At 47.0% G+C, this 22,782-nt stretch overlaps 1 protein-coding gene across 8 annotated transcripts in view; it reads right to left on the reverse strand.

Moving 5' to 3' along the window:
- The window catches only part of Tmcc1 (transmembrane and coiled-coil domain family 1), a 168,668-nt gene that overhangs the window by 11,783 nt on the left and 134,103 nt on the right, over positions 1 to 22,782 (reverse strand). For all 8 annotated transcript variants that reach the window (XM_071605937.1, XM_071605934.1, XM_071605932.1 and 5 more), the window contains one exon: positions 7,713 to 8,647. In XM_071605937.1, the coding sequence (XP_071462038.1) occupies positions 7,713 to 8,647 (935 nt within the window). The remainder of the gene's footprint in view (positions 1 to 7,712; positions 8,648 to 22,782) is intronic.

A 22,782-nucleotide genomic window follows, 5' to 3' on the forward strand; every position in this document is an offset into this window, starting at 1 on the left:
ACCAACTGACAACCACCAGCAGCTAGTTCCCTCTTCAAGTTGAAAGGATCACCTGGGGATCGTGGGCTTTCTTTCTTTTTTTACATTCATGTTTTAGCTGTAGGCTGACACAGTACCTTTGTCTTTCTTACGTGGTGCTGAGGACGGAACCCAGTGCCTCCCGCATGCTAGGCGACAGCTCTGCCAGCCCCAGCCAGGGAATGCGGCCTTCAGCTGACACCCATTACAGCCCCCCCCGACGGCTGAGCTGGCCTCCCCCCCTGAGCACCCACAATCGGCAGGAAACACCAGGGAGGAAGCACAGGGGGCCACCCGGCTGGAGGCTTTTGTAAAAGATTATGAACAAAGAGCTTGGCGAGATGCCCTGTGTCTTGGAATGCAGACCTGGGCTGGCTCGGCCCCTGGGGACCTCACTGCCCGTCCTTACAAACACTTTCCCTCGCTGTCCAGTGGCCTGGAAGACGGTTCCTTAGCTCTTTCCACAACCACACATTGTGGGAAGCCCAGCCTGGTCACGTGTGGCCGGAACCAGCCCCCGTGTGGTTATGTCACCCACCTGGGAAGCTCTGGCCTGCCAGGAGGCTAGCAGAGGGCCCAATATAAACAGGTGGAGTTTTGGGTGGAGGAGTGCGTGTGGGGGAGGAATTGGGGTCCAGCCCAATCCACTCAATCATCAAGCACCAAGACATCAAAACGCCAGCCCCAGTATCCACCGTGATAACCACCCTCCCTGCCCAGGTCTTTTCATGAGCAGCGTCTGCCTCCGAGGAACGCACCTTTATGAAGCTGCTTCTACAGGAGTCCTTGCCCTCCGCCCTCCGCCCTCCTCCGTGGGAGGCACTTTACTTTTATAAGAAAGAAACAGGAGGCCCAGAAAGACCAGTGACTCCGGGTGAGCAAGTGAGGCCCAGTCAAGATCTGAACCGTGGGCTCAGGCCTGGGTCTGGATTTGCTTTCCTATCAATCCTATTGATCAAATGCAAAACCTAACAGCAAAGAAAACACCACCAGGCGCTCCTGCCCCCTCCCAGCACCTCCACCGCTGACTCTGCCCCTGTCCCTTGGTCACTGGCCGGCGGGTGGTTACCATCTGTCTGATTCTAAAATGGAGACACCAGGTACCTCGGGAGTTCAGAGGAAGAACATCTCCGTCTTCTATTAAATATTAACAACAAACCAAAAACGTAGAGGGAGAAAGAGAAGGGAGATAATTGTGTGCAGCCATCCACAGGTTAGTTTTCAAAACCAGGAACTCCCCCTTCAGGATGGGACCCCTGTTCTCTGGACCTGCAAGGTGTGATGGGGTGGGCTGTGACCTCCCTGCGATCTTGGCTGGCACATGCTGGTCACGCAGCTCCATTAGGAATAAAACTAGCACAAGATTACTAACCTCATTTTTAAGATTTTTAGTCAGGGATCCTAATTCATCACGACCCAAATGATGGATATCTAAAAATGGCCTGAGCTTAACTATTAGCAAAGAAAAAAAGACTTATATTAAATTTCACTTTTTAAAGAAAATAGGTCATAAGCGTATTTGGGCAGATGAGACCCACACTAAAAGCAAAACCTGATTGACTAAGGACGACACCATCCAGATTTGGTTGGAGGACAACAATCCATAGATGAATAGTAATCTTGCAAAAGTGTTCTGGTCACTGGATTGGTCAACCCAGCAGCCACCTTCCTTGATCATAGATAGGCCAGGGCACTTCTGGGTTGGATTCCTGATGAATGAGAAAGTGGGTGAGGGCACCGCTGGGAACAAGCCAGCCTCTCACGCAGGCCTGTCTGGGAGTGGCTCGGGGTCTGGAGCCACCCTGAGAGCCTCTGGTGCTTCCCTAGTTGGGCAACAGGTCACTGGGGCAGATGGCGGAAGCAACTTCGTGGAGCAGGTACCGAGATAAACAGGAAGAACCAGGTCCCCGGCCGACACCCCCAGGCACCTCGGAGCAGACTACGTCTCTAGTAAGCACCCTGCCTCGGAGCTGCATCCCCAGCCCCAGATTTTGTATTTCCCCAGAAAATGAGGCACGGGAGGAGGCATTTGCTGAGCTCCTACTCTATTTTTCCACCCGTTTTCCGGTGCTGGGGATTGGATCCAGGGCTTCTTACATACCACACAGGATTCCATCAGACAAGCTCCAGCCCCCGCGTTCCTGCTCAAAGCCAGTACCTACTAGACGCTTCCATACATATGATCTCATTTAACAAGCTCCACAATCCTGTACAACAATATCATCACCTTGTTTGTTCACCGAGGCTCAGATGAATTATAGGACCCACTCAAGGCCACACCGGCTCAGGTGGTGTCAGAACCAGCAAGTCAGTTCAAGCCTGTCCAGCCCAATGAATTAGTGGGGATTACAAATTTATCTTCTCCCTCCTCCCTCCTCTATTAGCTCTTTAGGGGCTAAGTTGGGAAGAGCTAACCCGTACTATAGTACACTTTTGCAAGATCACGATTCATCTCTCTCTCTCTCTCTCTCTCTTTTTTTAAACACAATGCCTTTATTTTTACGTGGTGCTGAGAATCAAACCTGGGTCCCGCCCATGCTAAGCGAGCGCTCTACCGCTGAGCCACAATCCCAGCCCCTACAAGTCTCTTTACAGGAGGTCCTACCCTGCAAAACAACGTCTCCCTTATTTAGTTTTAGATTTTTATTTTGAGACATGGTCTCCTTAAGAGCCCAGGCTGGCCTTGAATTCGTGATCCTCCTGCGGCCTTGACCTCCTGAGTGGCTGGGATTACCCGTGTGTCCCCCACGCACGACAAGTGCATCTCTTAGGGATTTTTTTTCAGTATTTCATATTCTCTGTTTCTATTTCAAACTTATTGCCTAAATCTACCCTTCAACATATTCTTTACTGACTCAGATCCATTTTCAGTTGACAGGCACTAACACTTTAAATAAAAGGGGCTAAAATAGCCATATAACTACATATCTCTGGTTTACGTCCCATGATGCCAAAGTCACGTTTGACCGTACCTCCTCTCTTGCATCCGACTCCTCTGGCCCGTGCTTGGCTAGGCTAGCACGGTTCCCACCTGTTCTACTGCGTGTGATGACCGCTCGTGGTGACTGCTTTCTTCCTAATTTTTGCTTTTGTGACTCAGAGCAGTTTAAAATATCCCTGGGCTTAATACAAACACTCTCAGAAGCTGATTTCCAAGGAACAACAATCCCCTTAAAATACAAGCTTTCAAAATGACGCTGCTGCTTGTGAGCACTGGGAGGGTTTCCAGCCTGACTGTCCACGGCACTGCCCTGGATGGCAGGAACCGCGGATCCCCTCAGGAAAGCCCTGGCGTCCCCCAGCTCTTATTTTTAGTGCATTTTGCCATGGCTGAGCCTGGACCCTTTCCTTCGGGCACTCTATTAGTTACGCCACACCCGTGCAGAACACACCTGGTCCTCAGATTTTAGCAGCAAATTAAGTACACGTGAAGCAGTGTTACGGTGTGACCCAGTGAGTCACTTTATGTTTCTGGGTTTCACTGTACTCGTCTTAAATTAGATTAAAATAGATATTTGAGGTCTCTTTCACCTTCGAAGGACTACAAACCCAGATGCCACTAATCAGCATGAGACAGTGCTTCACGGGGACGAAGGGACTGGCTGGACGGGAACAACCTGAAGTCAGCACGGACCTCATCACCCCAAACCTCATCTCCCACCTCTGTCTAGTGTGCGCTCTCTCGTGTTTCTGAGAGACAGAGCAAAGCTCGGAGAGTAAGAGCCTGGCCCTGGCCAGAAGGGCTGAGGTGGTCTCAGGCCCAGCTCTGCTATGATGGCTTCCTGGCCTAAGTGTAGTCAGTCCTGGCACAAATTATGTGGGGAGACCACACACGCATGCACGCACATGCACGTGGTCCTCCACAAGCCTCGATGCTTCTGAGTACTTTAGAGTTAAGCAGATGGTCTTGGCACTCATCTTGCCTGGTGCTATCAGTGACATACAGAATAATGGAGGCACATTGAGAGAGGGACATTCCTGAGGAAGGATGCAGAAAAGGGGAGAGGTGACTGGGGCAGGCATTTCTTTCTTCTTCTTCTTTTGTGGCTCTGGGGATGGAGCCTGGGGCCCTCTGTGCATCAGGCAGCTGCTCTTCCGGAGCTACGTTCTCAGCCCTGGGGTGTGGGGGAGTCGGTCCCCTGCACTGCTACGCTGCCTTGAAAACCTTCTGGGAGCCTGCACACTTCACAGAATTTTAAGTAATATGTTTAAAACAGCGACTCAACTTTTAGTCAACACACATTTGACCTGGGAGAGACCAATACCCTCTGCCCATGCAATGGGTGCTTCTGAGAACGAGGCGAGTCTTTCAACTACACGGAGTTCAGGGTTGAGCCCGAAACAAAACCTGTCCTGCATTAAAAAGAACACTGCAGTCAGAGTCAGGACAAACTGGGCTTAAAGTGTGGCTTCACTACTCACTACCAGGTGACCATGGTTGATACTAGGCCTGAAGTTTCTCGTCTGTAACTGGAGACAGTATAATGCACACGCAGGAATGTTGTGAGGATGGATCTTTGCCTTTAAAGCCTCTAGGCCAGAGAGGTGGCCATGCCTGTTGTCCTGGGGACTTGGGAGCCTGAGGCAGGAAGATCCTAGCCTGGGCAACTGAATCAGGCCCTCAGCAACCTAACAAGACTGTGTCTCAAAATAAAACATAGGAAGGGCTGAAGATTTAGTTCAGTGCACCTCAGAGCACCCAGGGGTTTAAAATCAAACTAAAAAAACCAATATCTGGCATCATGCAGACCCAGGGGTTTGTTAATGTTATTAGTGACAGTGTCACCACTGCTCTCACCAAACAACGAGCAACAACACTGTGCATGGCCTCCCTTGTCAACTCAGATATTAATATTTAAAATTTTTTTTCTATAGTTGTAGATGGACAGCATGCCTTTATTTTGTTAATCTTTATGTGGTGCTGAGGATAGACCCCAGTGCCTCACACATGCTAGGCAAGCACTTTGCCACTGAGCTACAGCCCCAGCCCAAGCCCCAAGTATTAGTTATATACAAAAACCAAAACAGACAAACAAACAAACGAACAAAATTACAGCATAGAAAAAATTTTTTAAATGGCTCTATGTGCTAGGGATGTAACTTAGTGGGAGAGGATGCAGCCTGTCCAAGACCCAAATTCCAGGCCCAGCACTGCCAAAAAAAAAAAAAAGGCAAAGAAATCTGGAGTATCTAGTTGACCAAATGTGCATCCAATGGTCTTGGTCACAGAAGAGCCCACCAAGTTCACCCTCAGCCTACCTCCTTTCTAGGCAAAAGGAGAGCGTGCGACAGAGCAGACACAGGGCCAGCAGGCTGGAGTGCAGCTCTATGGTGGCCTAACATGAGCAAGGCCCTAGCTTTGATCCCCAGCACCCAGGGAAGAGGAAAAAATAAAAAAGAGAGAGAGAAAGAGAGAGAGAGACGGGGGTCCGGGGAGGGAGGGAGGGAGAGGGGTGCTGCAGGCAGCCAAAAGCGAAGGAGAAATGGGAAGGGGAAGACACAAACTGTCAAAGTAGACAGATGAACTCAGAAGCCTAGGACCATCTCCCATCTTCTGCAGACGAAGCCCACTAGCTCCGAGTGAGTCCCTCTGGGCAGGAAGCTGCCGTTCTAAGCTATTTTCATTAAGTTAGGTTCAGTGTATCTTGTCAAAAGGAGGCAGAGAGACTCTCCAAGAGCCTAAAATGTGGAAAGTTTTGGTGCTTAAAATAGGCTTCAGTGTGTGTGTGTGGGGGGAGGATCTCACTTATGTGAAACTACTCAAAGACCAACAAAGTTAGCAAATATATTCACTGTCAAAGACACTGAATAAACAAACAAACAAATAAATAAAACAAAACTAGTCATTTACCTTCTACAGAGAACCCAAAGTGCAGTGCAGTCAAAGCACTGCTCACACCTCCTACGTGAGGTGCCAACGAGGAGCTCAAGTGCTGTTCTTGTCTGATTTATTTTAAATGGATACAAGGTAGGCCCTGGGAAACGTGGGGTATTTTCTCTGATTTTCTGACCCACATGGGATTCGAAAACCACAAGCTCTAGATGAATCGGAGGAGTCTGAACAGTGCAATGTTTTGCTCTCCATTCAGAACAGGAGTCAAAGCTGGCAGTGTTTGTTAAGCCAATGGCCGAGCAATGCCAGGCAGGGGCTGGGTGGCAGCAGTTCCTGGCTGACACCATGAATGCCGTGGGTCAGGTGTTGAGCAACGTGTCTCACAGAATTTCATTTAAATGTCACAATAATCTTGCGCAGGATTGTTATTATTATTTCTATGTTAGAGATGAGGAAATCAAGACTTAGAGATATTAGGAAACCTGCTGGTTTTCAGAGTTAGTAAGCAACCACACTGGACCTGAACCTGGGACTTGGGTCTGAGTGTTCTAGAGTCCCCCCGAGTACTGAGATTGCTCACTACTTTACACATAAGTCCTCAGTGTATAAAGCACATGTGAAGCACTGAAATGAAAATAGCAACCAGTGTTCATGTTTAGAACTTTTTTTCCTCTACACACCTTTCTTCTCCCTTGAAGTCTTGAGTTGGAATTGAAGAAGAGTACAGGAGAGAGGCAGGATTGACGCACTGTTACCATCTGAAAGAGCTTGTGGCTTTCACTCTCAGAGCCACTGACACAAGCCAACAATTTATTTCAGGCCCAAAGATTGTTTCATAAAAGTAAACTTTAAAAAACATCACTTTTATTTTTAAGAGGTGAAAGGGACCCTCAGAGATGGTTTGTTTAACATCTGGTTTTATAGCAGAAGTACTGAGGGTTCCTTGAGTTAGTCCCCGTAACAGACCAAAACCCGGGTCCTTGGCTGAGCTGAAGGTCTGTGGCTCCCCCAAGGCCGGTCCTCAACCTGCATCATGAGGTGGCCTGGGAGGATTCTGAATGAGGACTTTGAGGGGGACATTCTTTCTTTCTGCATGTGAAGAAAAGAAGGGAAAAGGACAGACACTTGCAGAAGTTGACAGTGACCTAATATAAATACCTAGTATAATATAACCCCCCCCCAAAGATGCCACGCTTGAGGCACAGCTCAGTGGCAGCATGTATGGCTACCATGAGACCCTGGCGTCAGTCCCTGGCCTGGTGGTGGGGCCATGGGGAAGAAACAGGCTTCTACCTTTGGCACCGATGATGCCTCAAGGCGCTCAGTCCTTTGGGACGCCCCACTGTAGAGCCATTGCATGTCTAAGTCTCCTCCCCTTCAAACATCTGCCAATTCATAATAAAAGCCACAGAAACTTATCTGGTCTGTTTTCAGTGTGATCTTTCTAGCCAATTGCCCAGATAATGTGTAAGGCCAAACACCCACAGGGTTCTCTGGCTGGCCTGTACTTTTGTCCTGGAGTTCTCACAACTAAGACCTTTTGAATTCAATGTGGCTTTGAGGACCGAGTGCGGTTCTGGGATAGCAAATAAACAGATGGACTGCCTTGGGGAGTGTGGGCTCCACTCTGAAGTCTTAAACAGGAATGAAGACTGTGACTCTGTCACTGGGTGACTGCTTCACCAGCGTGTGGTCTCGGGACTCACTGACCTGCACTGGCTCTGTTTCGCTGGCTGTGAAACCCGAACCTAATTCAGATGTCATATGACACACCTAACTGCTCTGGGCACTCTAGAGGAAGATAAAGCAAGGGAAGGGGCCACCCCAAAACAATTTAGGATTTTAATCTCCCGTGACTCACCTATACCGTTCCTCCTGCAAGGTCTGCATTATTAGGGAATAGTCCCTCTGATAATGTTCCTTGAGGGTCTCAAAGGATTCCTCCAGTCTGGCCTGGGTTTCCCGGATCTCCTGGATCTCGTGGAGTAGTGCATCAAATCCTGAGCTCTGCATGTCCAAGGTATTGGTTTTGGAGCTGGAAGCTCCTACAGCGAGGCCCCCCGTGGTGCTGTTGGCTCCCACTGAGCCTGAAGTGGCACTAGAACAATCTTCCTCGCTACCATATTTTGGGCTTGACTGGAAGTTCGAAATCACCCCCAGAGCCTTCCCCGCCTCGTCCACTTGCCCTTCCTCTAAAGAGTCCTTCAGGTTGGGGATGTTGTCGGCACTGCCAAATTTGTTCCGAATCAGCGACGCGATCTCCCTGGGTTTCGAGACCACGGCTCCTGCTGCCGAATGGGTGGCCTGGGAGAAGCTGGAAAATCCCCCTTTGACGCTGTCCACCACTCCTTCGCTGAAGCCCGTCACCTTTGCGCCCACGTCCTTCAGACCCTGGTGCATGTCCCTGAAGACATCCTTGGGCTGCCGGGGGATCCCATTCTGCTCCACTTCCCGGAGCTTCCGGTGGTAGTGCTCGAGCTTCTTCTGCAGCTGGAGGATGGTCTGGGCGGACTTTTGGTTCTTCTTCTCGAAGACCTGCTTAATGCGGGCCGCCTGCTGCTTGTCGGCGCTGTTGGCCAACTTCAAGTACTCGGCCACGTTGTCGTCCCGGGCCGTCTGCGCGATCTTGATCTGCTCCGTGAGCTTCAGGATCTTCTGCTGCAGGTGAGCGATGGCAGCCTTCGTGCGCTGAGGGTCTGGAATGCCATCCACTGACTCTGTGTGGATGCTGCCATCGGCGCTGGAGGCCACTGCACTGGACGTCTGGGCGAGGCTGCCTACTTCCAACCGCTCGATCTGCGCACAAAAGCAAGAGGTGCACGTTAGAAGGAGCCCGAGAGGACCACCGGGCCAGGATGAATGGCCCAAAGCCTGATGAAGCTTCACCGACTCTCAGCTCCCAGCAGAGAGCCGACCCTGCCCTCAGCAGCCTGCCCTGCTCCTGGGTACTGCCACACTCTGCTCAGCCACACAGACAACAGTCTAGGAAAAAAAGACTTGCACAGGCTGTAAACTGGGAGTATTTTTTTTGCTACAGAACGCATCACAGTCTCTTTAAATAGCAAAGCTCCCTAAGTGGGTTAAGGCATGAATTAATTCACATTCTGCATGCAGAGATTTGTTCAGAAGCACATTAGTGTACGACAGGGTACATCTGCTTTTCAACTTAATGGTAGGAAAACCATTGCAGCCTTTAGACATCACTGTCACTCTGGCCCAGGCTTTACACACTATGACTATCTGAAAATGCTGGAAACAACGGGTGTCTCAGGACTGGAAGGCAGGTCAGCAGAAGAGAACTGGCCCAGTGGGCAGAAGCCCTGGGTTCCATCCCCAGCACGGCCTGGAGTGGGGTAGCATGGTGTGTGTGTGTGTATGTATATATATATATATATATATATATATATATATATATATATATATATATATATATATATATAAATATTAAACTTTAATTATAATGGCTTCTTCTTTTTCTTATTTCCTCCCAGCAGTGGGGGAACTGAACCCAGAGCCTTGCACATACTAGGCGAGCACTCTACCACTGAGCTACATTCCCACTCCTTTTTATTTTGTATTTTTAAACTTTAGTTTCAAGGTACAGGGGATTTAACACAGGGCTGTTCTACCTCTGAGCTACACTCTTAGCCCCCCTTCATATTTTTATTTTGAGACAGGGTCTTGCTAAATTGCTGAGGTGGTCTTAATTTGCAATCCTCCTGCCTCAGCCTCCTGGGGGCTGGGATTATAGGCATGTGCTGCCAGCTTCCCGGTGTCTTGGTGTCTTTTTATCTACGTGGTGTTGTGGGTAAGGAGATCATTTTCTACTCTAATAAGGACATTGAATCGGTAGCTAGAGATGAGCAGAGGTGAATGGGAAGGGAAGGTTCTGCTGAAAGTGCCAAAGGTGACTGTTACCAAATCACAAGTGCTGGGGATGAACTTGGTCACAATAACAGGAACGCCCAGGGACTGGGGCAGAAAGAGGTAAGGAATCAACAGATCAAGGACTAAGGTCAGAATGTGGCATTTATACACCATGGAGTATTACGCAGCACTAAAAAATGACAAAATCATAGAATTTGCAGGGAAATGGATGGCACTAGAGCAGATTATGCTTAGTGAAGCTAGCCAATCCCTAAAAAACAAATGCCAAATGTCTTCTTTGATATAATGAGAGCAACTAAGAACAGAGCAGGGAGGAAGAGCAGGAAGAAAAGATTAACATTAAACAGATACATGAGGTGGGAGGGAAAGGGAGAGAAAAGGGAAACTGCATGGTAATGGAGGGAGACCCTCATTGTTATACAAAATTACATATAAGAGGTTGTGAGGGGAATGGGAAAATAAACAAGGAGAGAAATGAATTACAGTGGATGGGGTAGAGAGAGAGAAGATGGGAGGGGAGGGAGGGGAGATAGTAGAGGATAGGAAAGGTAGCAGAACACAACAGTTACTAATAGGGCATTATGTAAAAATGTGGATGTGTAACCGATGTGATTCTGCAATCTGTATTTGGGGTAAAATTGGGAGTTCATAACCAACTTGAATCTAATGTATGAAATATGATATGTCAAGAGCTTTGTAATGTTTTGAACAACCAATAAAAAAAATAATTTATAAAAAAAAAAAAAAAAAAAGGACTAAGGTCAGGTCTTCTGAAACTCACATTATTAAAGCTTTAGCTAGTAAAAGTTTTGTTAGGCAGGTGCTCCAAAGCTCACACTCTATCTTTTCATATGGGTAAGAACCATTCAAAGGAACTAAAAAAAAAAAAAAACAAAAAAAAACAAACCTGCTCAGATTTAAAAACTTAAAAAAAAAGCACTTAGCCAAGTTGGGGAGGGGTCAGGTCTTTCAAATTTAGGAAAAAACCAAAAAACCTCCAAGTGGCGCCTATACTCCCAGGGACTCAGGAGGGTCAGGGATGCTGAGGCAGAAGATTACAAGTATGAGGCCAGCCTCAATTCAGTGAGACCCTGTCTCAAAATAAAAAAAGGAGCAGGGCTAGTGCTCAGTGGTAAAGTGCTCCTGGATTCAATCCCTAGTCCAAAAAAAAAAGGTGTCCCAGCGTGTGGCTTGTGGTGGTGAATTAGAGCAAGGCACAAAGGAAAAGGCCTTAGAATCTGTTCTCTGCTGAGCACTGACAGAGTGAATAATGAAACAACCATCTCAAGGTGATGAAAATTAACAGTACACATCAAATTACAAATTTATCATCATGGAGACAGAATAAGATCATATCCTTTTTCTCTGGTTCCCATTAAAAATCTACCTTTGCAGCAATCTGCTAGAAGTAACTACACAGAGGTTACCCTGCTATACTTTCATGATGATAACACACAAAATCTAAAACACTCACGAAATGTCAACGATCAGTTTAGCCAAGAGAGGCATCCTCTTTTTTTTTTTTTTTTTTTGGTGGTACCAGGGGCTGAACTCAGAGACACTTAACCACGAAGCCCCGTCCCCAGCCCTTTTCTATATTTTATTGAGACAGGGTCTCACTGAGTTGCTGAACCTGCCATAGTTGGGAGGGGACACTGAGTAACCCGTGGCTCCTGGCTCCAGGTTCCTTATTGCGGGTTAGTTTTCCTTGGCAGCGAGCACCTTGTGTGCTGCAGGCTGTGTGAGGGAGGTCACCTGCGGCTCCCAGCAGCCCAAGTAGCACAGAGTCACATTAAAGACAGACCAGTTGGTTTCCTTAGTTACTTTGTGGAGATTCTATATCTGCAATTTAATTATTTCATGTAAAATGAGATCACTTTTAATAAGCAATTAGTTTATTAAAAGTTATTGTGATAGCTCGTATGCTGTATCTTTCTCTTAAGGTTCCCTGACATTGCAGCAAATGTTAATTTATATGTTGTCTGATTATTAAAGTAGCAGTGTTCCCGTCTGGAGCGTGGACTTCCTCCTTAAGGACCTGGTTCAGAAAAGGAAGTGCCTGCCTCTTGTGCCTGGACTCGGGCTTCCCTCCTCCTCTGCACCCACTCTCCCCTGTCTCCATCTCACCCTCCCTTTCCTACCATTCCTACACCACTTCTCCTCCTCTTCAAAACTAGAACCTGCCACACGCTCCAGATGGGAATACTGGTTCTTAGTTTTGATTTACAAAGTCATCAAATGAAAAGCTTTTTTTTTTTTTTAATGGCGTCTGTAGGCACACTGGGTTGTTCACGTACAACAAGCACAATTCGATTGCTAACGCACTCCAACCTGACAATCAAGTTCTAAATGTGAAAAGCAAAAATTAAAAACATTTCAAAGCCTGTACTAAAAAGAAGGGGAGGATTGTCTGTGTGTGTGTTGCTAGAAGTGGAACCCAGGGCCTTACTTGTTAGGCAAGGGCTCTGAGAGTCAGACCCAGGATTTTCTTAAAAATATATGAAAAGTCACAAATCTGAAAAGAAGGTGACTAAGTGGGCTGCCTGTGGCTTGGTAGTGAAGCATGCGTGGACCTTAGCATGAAGTGCTCAGGTTCAAATCCTGACATCACCACTAGCTGCACAACTGGGTAAGTCACTTGACCTCTGAACCCATTCCAGCTGTAAAGTGGAGAAAATGCTCACTTCAGAAGATGTGTGAAGAGGAGATGAGTCGATAAACATCAAAGTGTCAGAACTGTACGTGCGCAGAACAAGTTACATTGGCTATTTTTGTAACGTGTGAGTATTCTTTTTAAAGATTCACATATAAACTCCCTTCCAAGGGAACGTACTCCCTTCCAAGCTCTCTCTCACTTCAGGCAGAACAAGGGAGATACAGGTTCTACCAGGAGCCCTGTCACTCAGCCCTACTGTGGGAGCAGGAGAGTCCCCTCTCCATAGTTCTGTGGCTCGCACCTGGCTGGCTGGCCGAACCCTCCCCAGCCTACAAGGCACACTGTTGCCTCTAGTTTACAAACAACACGACTGCCAAGTGCCTCCCACCTCCAGTGATCGCAGGGAAGGGGAGGACAGTGACAGTGCCCCCTAATCAGGTCTTTTCTGATGGTCTCCTGAGGGTGTGCATCTCTGATTATCCTGTGTCCTAAGAGCGTCCACGGGACTCGGGCAGCCACCATTCTGCTCTGCGGCCATAACCAGCACACAGTGTCGCCTCCTCTGCATTTTTGACTCTTACTGTCAAGAACTCATTTGCCAGACTTTAATGACCTATTAACCGATATGAATGAATTGGTTACAGAATAAATTAAAAAAGACCCAAGAGAAATTTTTAAGCAGCACATCCAGGGCAGAGCAGAACCATTGCAGCTGCACACAGAGTGCCTCTCACTGCAGCCTACTTCCTCTAGGTGGATGGAAGGGTCAGCGCACCACAGGGCCCAGGTGGACAGTCATGGTCAAGGAAAGGCGGTGGAAGCGCACTGGCCACAGCCAAGGGTCTGGCCATGTGTCTCTCTGGTCCCCTGCTTGTTCTCTTAGAGCCCGTCTCCCATGTGTATGACAGGACCCGATCTTTTCATGAGATTTTCTGAAAAGATATTAAACATATCCAGTCAGAGGCTGGGGATGTGGCTCTGCAGGGAAGTGACTGCTTGGGAAGTGGCAGGTCCTGGGTTTGACCTCAGCCACCGCCAAAATAACACCAGCAGCAACAATGACAACAACAAAAACAGATCATGCCGGACACACCCAGTGCAGTCACAGGAGGGGACTATCCAGGATCAGGTTCCTGCAAGAGGCCCCAACAGACCAGGCTAGAAATCAGAATGGAGTCACTCATGCTAAAGTTCCATGTCACCATGCTGAGACTAAACTGCTGTCTGACCTTTCATCAGGATTGGAGGTGACAACCCAATTTCCCAACAGACCACTTTCAATTGGCTTAAGAAGGAAGTTTCCAGGGCCAGGGCTGGGGCTCAGCGACACAGCGCTTGCCGAGCATGCGCGAGGCCCTGGGTTCGATCCTCAGCATCACATAAAAATTTTTAAAAAAAATAAGAAAAAATAAAGATATTGTGTCCATGTACAACTAAAAAATATATATATAAAAAGTTTCCTGTGCTTTAATCCTTGTACAAAAAGAGGTAACCTAAACTAAGCTGATGTTAACAAATCAGTTATTTTTCTATTGCTCTGTCTTCCTGTCCCTGTTTTACAATGAAGTAAGTTTGAATTAAGAAATCCACTTTTTTTTCAAACATTTACTTTTTACTTGTGGGTGGATACAACGCCTTTATTTTTTATGTGCTGAGGATCAAGCCCAGTGTCTCATGCAGGCTGGGCGAGTGCTCTTCCTCTGGGCCCCAGCCCCAGCCCTCACTTTTTGTTTTCTATTTCTTCTTCAACTTTCTTCTGTCTGTAAAAACCTCTTCTGCTTAACTCATTGAAGCACTTATTCTAGTTTATGGAATGAATTGCTGTTTGATTATAGACCTGAAAATAAAGCCGGTTAAGATCATTAAACCACTGGTGTGGGGCACATGACTGTGATACTAGCTACTAAGGAGGTTGAGGCAGAAGGAGCCCAAGTTTGAGGCCAGCCTGGGCCACTCAGTGAGACCTGGCCTCACAATAAAGAGGAAAAGGACTTGGGGTGTAATCTCAGTGGTTAAGCACTTGCCTAGCATGCACTGGTTGAATCTGCAGGACCCAGGGGCAGGAAAAATATGATCACCAAACTAAGCTGTTGTAATGTTTTTGTCCTTTGACCACACACACACACACACACCAAAAAAAAAAAAAAAAAAAAGCTGACCACCTTCCATCACTTAACCTGGCTGGTAGGTTCATGACCCAAAACCCAAGTACAGACTCATAACTATGAAAGATGAAGAAATCCCCGACTTCACATCACCGTCCTCAATGGAAACCCTGTGCTATCTACAGGACATCAGCTCTTTTCAGAAATCTCATGTTCCACACACTGAATAATTTCTGAGACCGATATCATCTCCACATGCCTTCCCATGACCACCCTTCACCAAGCTTCCTTTACAAGAAGAGCCTGAGACCCCCAAAGTGTGTGTCCCTGGAGATAGCATTCCACATTCTCCCTTGAAGGCATCTCTGCTTTCCTAATACACACATCCACGCCACTAACTGACGCGTCCTTAAACTCATTTCTATAATGTTTTTCAAGAATCCCACTCCTCCTGAGTTGAGGTCCTCCTCTCTGGGAGATCTTGGATCTCCTCTGGTGACAGGATCACAGGCGTGCACCACCACACCTGGCAGAATATCTGTCTTCCTTGTGGTCACTGTGTTCGCCTATCTCCACTGTTGCACTGTAGGGTGGCGTATCTGTCCCTGTCACTGATCAGAGCAATTTGCTGAGAACGTTCGTTCTCTTGTGTGCAATTGTGACTTGTAGTTTGCTGAGCTGGTACTGCACTGTGAACAGGCGGTGATCTCAAAAGTAGGGGATTAGTAGAAAATAAAAGCGGACTAAGTTCTATTAGCCTCCAGACAGAAAGCTTTTCCCTAAACATTCCAGACTTTTCCACTTGAAGCAAAAATCAAGATTCTGCTTAACGTCCAAAACCAGAGATTTATTCAATTGTCACAAAAACTTTCATTCACTTGATAAATAAGTCTTGCGTAGACTGTGATGTTTCTTTTTAAAAAAATTTTGAAAGTCATAGTTGGACACAATATCTTTGTTTTATTCACTTATTTTTAATGTGGTGCTGAGATCACACGTGCTGGGTGAGCGCTCTACTGCTGAGCCACAACCCCAGCCCCTGTAATGTTTCCTAAAAGATCCAGAAATCACTTTTTCACATTTTTATATAGAACTCCGGTCACAGGGAACCTTGCTGCATGGAGAAGTATCTGGGTCAACAGAGAAAAGTGGACCATGTAAAGCCAGCAGGGCTCCTGCTTGACTCCCCTCCATCTAGTTTATGTGAGTGTTCTGGATACAATTTCGCTTAGAAAAGGAGAAAATGAAACAAAGTTTCATTTTATGAAAATGACTTAATTATGTTTATGACTTAATTTCTAAAAGTTTAAAGTCAGTGATACACAAACAGTCCTGGTGACAATGACCCTGGTCACTTCTGAAAGTGACATCACTACTGAGAGCCTCCTCAGCCCCTTTCTGTTTTCTATCACCAGCACTTTTCAGGTCTGTCTTCATAAAGAACAAAGTTTAGGATCATGTCGCGGTGGCACTGCATATTGGTGAAGAGCAGAGGGCACATTCCTCTCCCCAGATTCCAGCTAGACCTGTGAGTTAGTTTTTAAAAAAATTTAAGAAAGAATTTTTAGGGATTGAACCCAGGACCTCACACATAGTAGGTGCTTGACACTGAACTAGGTCCCCAATGCTTCTTTGTTTTGAGACAGGCTCTCGATAAGTCACCCTGACTGGCCTCGAACTCATGATCCTCCAACGTCAGCCTCCCGAGTCACTGTGCAGGTGTGCACCCCCACACCTGGCTGGTGTGTTCGCTTTACAGCTAAAGATCGTATCACGTGCCTTAGCCAAATGACAAAGCAGCTGTGTGTGTGTGTAGGTGTGTGTGTGTGGTTTGTGGTCTGGTTCTTCTGAGGTGCTGCTGTCCACGCAGTGCCTTGGTCAGGCCAGGGCATGATCTCCTTTCCTCTTCTGGCTAATTCCTTGGTCAGCCCTCAAGACTCAGTGAAGTGTAACTTCTTCCAGGAAAACCTTCCCTGACAATGTCCCTCTCCCAGGTGACCGGAGAGCCTTCCCTTAATCTTCCCACATGCCTAGACACACATCTCCATCACTGTTTTGACCACATTATATTGAAACGGTTGCTTGGGTGTCTTGCCTCTATTTTGACTTGTGTTTCTGAGGACAAGGATTATGTCACATTCATCTTCGCCATCATGAAGCTAGCACCATGCCTGGTATACAGAAGACCCCCAGTGAGTGTCTGTTTGGTATAAACGCTTGTTGGCCCCTTCCTGCTCAAACCCGGCCCTGCCAGACCTCACAGCTCATGCAGCACTGAGCCTGCATTCTGCAAGTGGTATCTAGTTTTTGTAGGAAAAGAAAAAACCAAAAAACCTTCCAATAAATGGTTCTTCCAAGGCTGCCAAGGAAAAATTACTGATTGGGTTGAATGCCAGTTTAAATTATTAAAATCTTATCCAGCCCAATTCTTCCAACCCAAATGCAAAGTACCCATTAGAGCCAGGGCCAGCGCTGGGAACTGCCTTGTCACACGAGGGCGGGCTTTTGGGTGTGCGTGAAACAGGCCTCACCAAGGGCCAGCACTGCCGGGTGGACTTCAGGCTGCTGTCTGGACTTAATGGATCCGTAAGCCTGAGCACATGTACTTTCTCATTAAAAAAAAAAAAAAAAATCCCCCTGTGTACAGGGTGTACGCCAGACATGGAGATAGAAAATATATAAAATGATATTCTAGTACTTCTGCTAGTACTAGTGAGGATGTAGGCAGACAATACCACGTTGGTTTGCCAGGTGCTATTTTAAAGTACAGACTCTGAGCTAGGAAGAAACCTACTAGGTCTTCCAGCTCAAAAATGTATCTTACAGATGACTAACAGACTTAAGTCTCTCCACGACAACTAATAGAAAAAACAGGTGACATACTGAAGACACACACAGGCACAGTGTTTACCACATGGGGTGGGTGCGGTGGGGTTCAAGCATCAGCTCGCCTGTGCCACTAGAAGTATCCAAGAAGATTCCTGCTGCATGTTAAGAATGCCACAGGACACTGATGGAGAGCTGGAACGGATGATCCAAGTTTCCTTCACACTCTAGAATTTTTAACTTTTGTTTCAAAAGAATAGAGACACCCTGGCTATGATGTTAAAAAATCATCTTCACATTCAGATTGAAGGTGTGTGATTATTCTGAAGCACAAAAATCTGTTAACAGGGGTTAAAACTAAAAATTATGTTCTGAAGTCAGGTGCAGTGGCACACTTTGTAATCCCAGCTACTCAGGAGGCTGAGAAAAGAGGATTTTAAGTTTGAGGTCAGCCTGGGCAACTTAGTAAGATCCTGTCTCAAAACAAAAATGTAAAAAAGGGTTGGAGACGTGGCAGTGGGAGAGCACTTGCTTAGGATGCACAAGGCCCTGGGTTCAATCCCTAGCACCAAACCCCAAACCAACCCAACCACCACCACCAACACACAGCACTATGTGCTAACTGACAGGAGAAGATGACACAAACAGGCTTTCACAGCACACACCAATCTAACTGCAAAACTGACACCCATGAGTGTCACCTAATGTGTCACTGACACCAGTGAGTTAGTTACTTCTTGCTACAAACATAGTACCTTTACAACTCAAAAGTCCTTAACCAAAAGATTTCTCAGTGTTACCTTGATCTTATTTACTTCAAGTAATTCTGATAAAACTCTAAAATAATGACAAAATCTGAAAAAGCCCAAATGTAATCTATGATCTTTTTTTAAAACATCTGATATTACAATGTATCATCAGAATCTAGAATGTAAGGTCCACAGGGGGAGATATCTGTGTGTTTTGTTCACTTTTGTTTAATAATTAAAACTGTGTGTGGCACTTAGTAGTTGCTTAAATATCAGTTGGAGACTCCCTGATACGGTTTCCAGGCTTCAATTCCCAACGCTCTAATGGCTACCCACATGCATCTCTTCCTGCTCCTGCTCTGACAAACCCAATCTGTGTGTCTCTGAGCATCTCCTTCACCTCCCCATCATCCTGCAAAATGGGCTAGTCTTTTTTATTTTTTCCTTCCTGATATTGGAGGTTGAACCTAGGGGCCCTCTACCACTAAGCTACATTCCCAACTGTTTGAGACAGAGTCTTGCTGAGTTGCTGAGGCTGGTCTTGAATTTGCAGTCCCTCCTGCCTCAGCCTCCCCTGTCACTGGGATCATAAGGGAGCACCACTTCCTATTAAACCTGTTGTAAACTTTTTCCCTCCAAATAACTGTAGGTAAAATCATGTTCCCGTTCTTTTCTCTTATTAAGGAGATTTCAGGTCTGCTGACTGTACCTGTATAAACACTGCCTGTCAATTCTTCTCCTGACACCCATTCCAGGTCTCTTCCACCACGGTCACAGGATTACCTCAACTTCCTCCTTTATGAGTCTGCCTAGTACGTCACAGTCTATGAACGTTCCAAGGGTAGATTTCTCATTTTTTTTTTTTTCTAACTTAGTGTCCCCAGTACCTAGTACACAGCTGTTAAGTAAACATCTGCTGAAAGAACAGATTCTCAGTAATTTTTTCCATACAGGTGTAAATTGCATTTTCCCAGTGTTACCTTGGCTTTTATGAGACTACCAATAACCTTCCAGTTTTCTCTTACATTCACATTCATTTATTTCCCTTAAAAAGCAAACCAAGAGGGGCTGGGGTTGTGGCTCAGCGACAGAGCGCTTGCCTAGCATGTCTGAGGCACTGGGTTCCATCCTCAGCACCACAGAAGAATAAATAAAAAATAAAGGTATATCAACAACTTAGAAATGGCAAAGAAGGCAAATGATAAAATCAGAAGTAGTGATCTTGGAGAGCACGATAGCAGGTGGAAAGTGCATGGATTCAGAGTCAAGGACAGCTGGAGTTTGAATCCAATTCTAAAACTTCCTTACCTGGACTTTTACATCTCTGAATCCATTTTCTCTTTTTAATGTGAAGATAACTGTACCTTTCTTGGAGGATTAAATGACACACGTGTTCTTTAGTGGAGGCTTGAAATCTAAAGCCCCAGAAGTACCTACTACCATTAGGTTGCAGAGAACTTGAAATAAGGGTATTCCATCAGTATTTCTCTGAAGAACTATTTTTATATGAGGCCAAAGTTTTGAGGCAAAAGTGCCAAAACAAAATTGCCTCAAATACTGAGACAAATTCGAGACTTAGGTCAACAGCAAATCTCTATAAAACAAAATAAAAACCTATATAATAGAGGTTTTTGTTTTTCTTTCTTCTTTTCATTTCTTATTTTTTCTTCTCATACTTGTTCTGCCACTGAGCTACGTCCCTAGAGCCCCTTGCTTCTGTTGTACTTGAGAGTGGATCCAGGGGTGTTCGGCTGCTGAGCTACAACCCCAGTCATTCTTATTTTTCATTTTGAGCCAGGGTCTTGCTAAATTGCTAAGGCTGGCCTTGAACTTGAGATCCTCTTCCTCCTCAGCCTCTAGAGTCGCTGGGATGACAGGTGTGTGCCACCATGCCCAGCCCCATCCAACCCCTTTGGGTGGGCGACGTGTTGCCACCCTGGGTCTGAACTACATAGTGGACTTTATTCCAAGGACATCACTGAAGGTTTCCCCATGGTAACAGTAAGGCTCCACGGAATCTAAACTTACAGATCCAATAGGCTGCCTGATTATATCAAAATCTGCACGTTCAAAACCAGTCAACGTAATCCTTCTTCTAACTCTCATGTCAGGAAAAGCAATCTCTATTTATCAAGTTATACAAGTCAAAACCAAACCAAAGCCCCAAACATATTCTTGAAATCTTCTGCATTCTATCCATGGCCAATCCAACAGCAAATTATCCCTTTTGCTCTCCTAATTCCTATCAATCTCTACTGCCACCTCTCTAAAGTGGTGGCATCCTCATGCTCTCTCTTCTGGCCACTAGAGTGGACTGGTCTACCTGCATTCACTTAGGTTCTCTCTGAAGCTGGAGGGGGAATAAGGGTCCTAAGTCACTTGGTGCTTGAACTCTTTTAGGAAGTAGCTTCCTACAAGGTTTAAAATAAAGAACAAAGATCTGAACAAGGTCTAGGAAACCCCACATGGTTGGGCCCTGGATCTCTCTCTCTCTCTCTCGGGCTTCTTCTTCTTCTTCTTTTTTTTGGTGGTGCTGGGGATGGACGCACCCCAGCCGTAGAGCTTCGTCTTTATGATGCAGTTACTTCCCCTCCTGAGCCGCACTGGCCACAGTCAGGTGCCGGTGCTCATCCCTCTGCCCACATCAGTGCCTACTTGTCCTTTCTTCCCTGCGCTGCCAGCCATTTGCTAGGTGCTGGGTGTGTGCTGACGGACAAACCAAGCCTCTGCCTCCATGAGGCTCATGGCTGAGTGGCACAAAGTGGCAGAAAAAGCAATAACCAAACAATAAGCTGTGGAAATGACTATAAAGAAGAGAGTGCTGTAAGAAAGGAGCGATGTAAGGGAGGGGGGTCTACTGCAGGTCAGGAGGTCACAGAGGGCTTCTTTCAATGGCACCTTCACTGCAGGCACATGCGACATCGAGTCCCACCATTATGTACAGCTATAATGCCCCAGTAAGAAGCGTGGGATGAGGAAAGAGCACAGAGGGGGAGGGGCAGCTCTGAACACAGCCCTCAGAGACAGAAGAGGAAGCGGTTCCTTCAAGCAGCTGCAAATGAGGAAAAGCTTTATTACTGTGGGCTTCATGTGCCCAGAGAAGGAATCTGGAATTCTATCAGTGAAGATGAAAATTAAGAATGCGGCCATTCAGAAAGACAAGGAGAAAGGAGTCATTTACTGGCTGCTTCTTAGAATTTACTTGGTGAAAGGTTAAGACCATGTTACCAAAAAGGCTTATGGAAGCAGAGGGGGATCTGGGAGTGCGCAGGAGGGGCCTCGGGCCTCCTAACCTGGCGGGCGCTGGAGCACACCCAGGGCTTGGGGACCAGCTTACGTAACCAGTGAGTCAGCAGAGTCAGGTGTCAATGGAGCTCTCCAGATAGGAGGTGGGCTAATGGCACCGTCATGGTCACGCACCTTTCGGAAACGCTTCCCTACGTCAGGATCAGGAAAAGCCTACCTCCTGGTCACCAAGACCCAAGAAACGGGACCCCACTGAAAGCAGAGCAGGTGATTCTGGGAGGATTTCAGTTGTCTGCAGAAAGGCATTTTTGTAACTTGCAATAAAGCACTTGGCACAGTTTCCAAAATCCAGACTCCCAGTTCTGCTGAGAGCAAAACCCAGATTGTTAAAAAGAAAGCCTCCCCGTCTTCCCTGGAGTCTATAAATATTTCAGGGCTATTTTCTACAACCATCTTTCCCCTCCTGAAGGCTGTTATGTTCCAACAGCAACAGAAACAGGTCTCCCAGTGACAGAACTGGGTCTGGCAAAGAAAAAGATACAAAGGAGAACACAAGAGGGGCTCAATGACAGCAGAGGGAAAAGACAGACCCATGACAACCACCCGACACCCTAGAGCCATGGCAATGCGCCCCCCACACCAGTAAGCAGCACTCCCCAAATGGGAGCCTCCCATCCTGCCGCCTCCCCGGTGCCCGGGCTCCAGCCTACGCTGCTGCAGGGGCAATGCCAATGTGAGCAGGAGGCGGGAGCTGCTTTTCCTTCTCCACCTCAGGCCAGAGGCAAAGCTGGGAAAGGGGTAATTATGACTCGACAGAGGAGAAAAGGCGCCTGCTCGCCAGCATTCTTTGCCTTGGAAACTCCTAGCTTCTGCCTGTCCATGGCATCGAGAGAACTTGATGACTCTCTGAAGGTCACAACTTGAACGTGCAGAAATAACGTCTTCCTTTCCGGCCCTCTCGGCCGTCTTTTCCCATCAAACCCAATTCTGCACACTGTCTTGGTTATTATTAAGATGCAAATTCTATGGAGCTGCTATATAAAAGTTAAAAAGCAAGCAAGACATCAGCACACACGGCTCTTACCCAAGCCCGTCAGGCAGTCTGCGGACTCTGCTCCCCACCGAGCTCACCCTGCATGGTGCACTGCCAGCAAGCCCGGGTGGTGACAACAAATCCCAGCGGCTCCTGGCTAGAAGCTCCTTCCATTTGTTCCAGCCTCCAGACTGCAGAGGAGCTGTGGCATAGTCTGTCACTGCTGCACAAGCTCCGACAATGACGCTGTAAATGAGGGCAGCTACTATTGGGAACGCGCCCCCTCCCCCCAAACAAGACCGCGACAGTGAAGCTTCCCGTGGATCCCTGGCCTCTCACCTCCTCAGTCTCTCAGAAGCGCCTTTCGCAGACCAGGCGGGGTCACAGCAGGCGGGGACAGCCCTCCGCAGCGCCCACCTCGGCCTGGC

Source organism: Marmota flaviventris, chromosome 20, assembly GCF_047511675.1.
Source record: "Marmota flaviventris isolate mMarFla1 chromosome 20, mMarFla1.hap1, whole genome shotgun sequence".
Lineage (NCBI taxonomy): Eukaryota > Metazoa > Chordata > Mammalia > Rodentia > Sciuridae > Marmota > Marmota flaviventris.